At 44.7% G+C, this 3,947-nt stretch overlaps 1 protein-coding gene and 1 pseudogene across 1 annotated transcript; both read right to left on the reverse strand.

Annotated features, from left to right (window-relative positions):
* On the reverse strand, positions 1 to 474 carry LOC119002049 (protein S100-A10-like). Its single transcript, XM_037067732.1, has one exon. The coding sequence runs from the start codon at positions 472 to 474 to the stop codon at positions 1 to 3; it is 474 nt and encodes a 157-aa protein (XP_036923627.1).
* A 136-nt stretch (positions 475 to 610) lies between these two features.
* LOC119002019 (60S ribosomal protein L17-like) lies at positions 611 to 1,174 on the reverse strand (annotated as a pseudogene).
* Positions 1,175 to 3,947: the final 2,773 nt, after the last annotated feature.

A 3,947-nucleotide genomic window follows, 5' to 3' on the forward strand; every position in this document is an offset into this window, starting at 1 on the left:
TTATCTGGCTTTAATTGGCTTTCCTCTCTCTTGTAAAATGGGAGTGTGATTCTGTACATTTTCTAAGGGTCCCATTCTGCTCATGAGATTTTTATACAAGTGACAAGCTGTGGGGCAGAGATTCCTTAAACACCCTTTGAGAGAACTCGTATCAGAGCAGGAGTACCAGCTCGGTGCTGCCTGCTTCTTTCCCTTCTGCTCCATGTGTACTACAAAATAGGCATTGCATGTAATGGTGAGGCCAGCAATTAGCAAAAAGACGCTCTGGAAGCCCACTCTGCTGTCTTGGCACTGATCTAGGTCCTTCATTATTTTGTCCACTGCAAAAGGGTCTTTTTGATTTTCCAAAAGTTCAGGAAACTTCTTTTCCATGAGTAGTCTCAGGTCCTCCTTTGTTAAATAGCCTTTATCCCCAGCGAACTTGTAAAACATGAACATCTTGGTTTCCATGGTGTATTCCATTTGAGATGGCATCTTGGTGAGGTCTTGGCTGGAGATAGGGCAGGATCACAGGATTGACAAAGTGCTCCCAGGTGGGTGCCTTAGTAGCAGGAGATGGAGTCAAATGGTATTTATTTATTTTGTTTTATTAGTATTTATTTTATGCTGAATTTACTCCCGGGCCATAAGTTTTTGTTTCTTCAGTTTCTTCTGGGATATCTTTTTCTTCTGTGCAACTTCCTCTTCTGGTTTAGGAATAATCTGCTGTTCTTCAGTAAGGATCATCTCAGTGTGGCACGGAGGGCTCATGTGTGGGTTAATCTGCCCATAGCTCTGTTAGTTCTATGCCACATCTTGGAAGCTTTGTGCACTGGGATGTGCTCAATCTATGCCTAAACCCTTAAGTCCAGCATTACTCTCTGCCTTTTTAAGCACATGCAGCAAAAAATCAGCACTCTTTTTGGGCCACTGACCCTGTGTCTAGCCCCACTGTTTGGCCTGGGCACACCTATCAACTCCACCATTGTTATTGACGGAATGGGACACACTGCTTCTTTAAAGTGACATTTTTCAGATACTTGGTTGCTTTTTGAATAGGCATACCTTTGATGCCCTGGGCACTTTCACAAGTGTTCTCAAAGTGAACACGAAGATTTGAACCTCTTGATTTGCATGATTTTGTGGGGTTTTCTGGGTCAGGTTAATGGTGAACCATCTTCAGAGGTCACCTCTGGTCGCTTTTGGGAAGAGGAAGAGTGGATGAAATGGTATTTTAAATAACTCCAGCGCTCCCCCACAATATTCAGGGACATCTGCACATGCGTATTTCAATCTCCCACATAACCGATAAGCCTTATAATAGTATACACCAATATCTCAAATAAAAAGTTACATTTGTAGGGAACTTCCATTTATCAGGATTATGTATTTGCTGCAGGAAAAAAAAGCAAACTGCCAGAAAACCCTTTTTCCCTCTTTGTATAACCATTTAGAGGAAGTCCCAGGGTCCAGCACACATTCAGTCTAATCGCCTACATCTTTTCCAGCCACTGCTGTAGCAATAATTTGATGTCCAGAATGATGAGTGTGAGAAACTATAGCCTCACAGTGGATCCCCAGGACATGATATGCTCATTCCTGACCCTACATCTTTGCATATGCTGTTCCTGTGCCTCTTTTTAAAAATATACTTTATTGATTATACCATTACAGTTGTTCTATTCCCCCCCTTCATTCCCCTCCACCCTGCACACCCCTCCTCCACCATTCTCCTCCCCCTTAGTTTATAACCACGTGTCTCAAGTTCTTTAGATTCTATGTTTCCCCCACTATTCTTGCCCTCCCAACTATCTATTTTCTACCTACTGTCTATGCTATTTTCTGTACCTTCTCCCCCCTTCTCCTCCTACCACTCCCCTGTTGCTAACCCTCCATGTGTTCATTTCTATGGTTCCACTCTTGATCTAGCTGTCCTCTTGGTTTGCTTTTGTTTTAGGTGTGGTTGTTAATAACCGTGAGTTTGCTGTCCTTTCACTGTTCATATTTTTCATCTTCTTTTTCTTAGATAAGTCCCTTTAGCATTTCATATAATAAGGGTTTGGTGATGATGAACTCCTTGAACTTGACCTTATCTGAGAAGCACTTCATCTGTCCTTCCATTCTAAATGAAAGTTTTGCTGGATAAAGCAATCTTGGCTGTAGGTCTTTGGATTTCATGACTGGGAATACTTCTTTCCAGCCCCTTCTTGCCTGTAAGGTGTCTTTTGAGAAATCCGCTGACAGTCTGATGGGTACTCCTTTGTAGGTGACTGTCCCCTTATCCCTTGCTGCTTCTAGGATTCTCTCCTTCATTTTAATCTTGGCTAATGTAATTACGATGTGCCTTGGTGTGTTCCTTCTTGGGTCCAACTTCTTTGGCACTCTCTGAGCTTCCTGGATTTCCTGGAAGTCTATTTCCTTTGCCAGACTGGGGAAGTTCTCCTTTATTATTTGTTCAAATAAGTTTTCCACTCGTGGCTGTTTCTTTCCCCCTTCTGGTACCCCTATAATCCGGATGTTGGAATGTTTAAAGATGTCCTGGAGGTTCCTAAGCCTCTCCTCATTTTTTTGAATTCTCATTTCTTCATTCCTTTCTGGTTGGATGTTTTGTTCTTCCTTCTGGCCCATTCCATTGATTTGAGTCCCAGTTTCCTTTCCATCACTATTGGTTTCCTGGACATCTCCCTTCATTTCAATTAGTTTAGCCTTCATATGTTCCTCTAATTTGTGACTATAATCAACCAGTTCTGTGAGCATCCTGATAAACCGTGTCTTGAACTGTGTGTCTGAGAGGCTGGCAATCTCTCGGTTGCTGAGAGTTATCGGCTCTGGGACTTTGAGTTGTTCTTGCACCATCTTTTGGGCTGTTAGTGCCTATTCCGTAGCAGGATCGGAGCCCTAGGTGTTCACCGGAGCAGGGCAACTCAGTCGCTGGGTTGTGACGCTGTATGTGGGGGCGGGGTCAACAAGGAGCAATGGCGGCCCATCTGCCGCCTCCCGCCGTGGCCCCCACAGGTGCGGCAGCTGCCACCGTCACCGGGGCCCACGTGTTTCGTCCCACTGCACTTGAGTGTGCCACCGCCGTCAGCCCTCGCCCCCTGGGGCCTGCGCGGTCCATCTCACTATGTGCGAATGTGCAGCCGTGGTCAGTCTGCCCCACACCCTGACTGGGTCCAGGCCACTTGCGCGCCTAGGTCTGGGGATCTTTCCTGCCCGACCCTGCTCTGCTGCTGGCTCCGCCCCTCTTACCGTCCGGGTTGAACAGTTGTTGTCGGACCTCCGTATAATTCAATTTTCTGTTCTTTGGCTGTGTCTTTGTTCTCCAAACCTTTGTTGTATTCAGACTTGGTTGTGGGAGAAGGCACAGTGTTTCCACCTATGCCTCCATCTTGGCGGAAGTCTGTTCCTGTGCCTCTTGTTCATCTAGCTGAATCATTCAGTGCTTGCCTGCTTCCATCTTGCCTTTTCCTCCTCCTTTCACAACTCGACCCTTTCTCAATCCCACCTACCCAGCTGTTGGGTCCCCTGCCACCCCCTAATCCCTATAGGCCTAAGGTATGGGCCACTCATTTGACAAGAACTTTCGTAACTTACAGCATCCCACTGAAACTTTATTTCATTGATGTAATTCTTATAGCCTTTACCTCACAGAAAGCACCTGCAATGTCCAACTCTCTCCTGTTTCCTTGTTCCCCTATTGTACCTTGCACTGAGATGTTGCTTTACATTGAACAATAAATAATAAACAGTGATAATGGTAACAGCTAAAATTTTCTGATGTACCAAATACTGTACTGAGCAATATGCAGGAATCACAATTAATCAATGTTTTGCAGATGAAGAAACCAAGACACAAAGAAGTTAAATAACCTGCCCAAAATGACACGGCTGATAAAATGGCTGTGTTGGAATTCAAACCAAAGTCTTTGCCATCTTGCTCTACACATACTCATTGCATCAAATATTGA

This window comes from Sturnira hondurensis, unplaced genomic scaffold (genome assembly GCF_014824575.4).
Source record: "Sturnira hondurensis isolate 20B ecotype Veracruz unplaced genomic scaffold, ASM1482457v3 Scaffold0017394, whole genome shotgun sequence".
NCBI lineage: Eukaryota > Metazoa > Chordata > Mammalia > Chiroptera > Phyllostomidae > Sturnira > Sturnira hondurensis.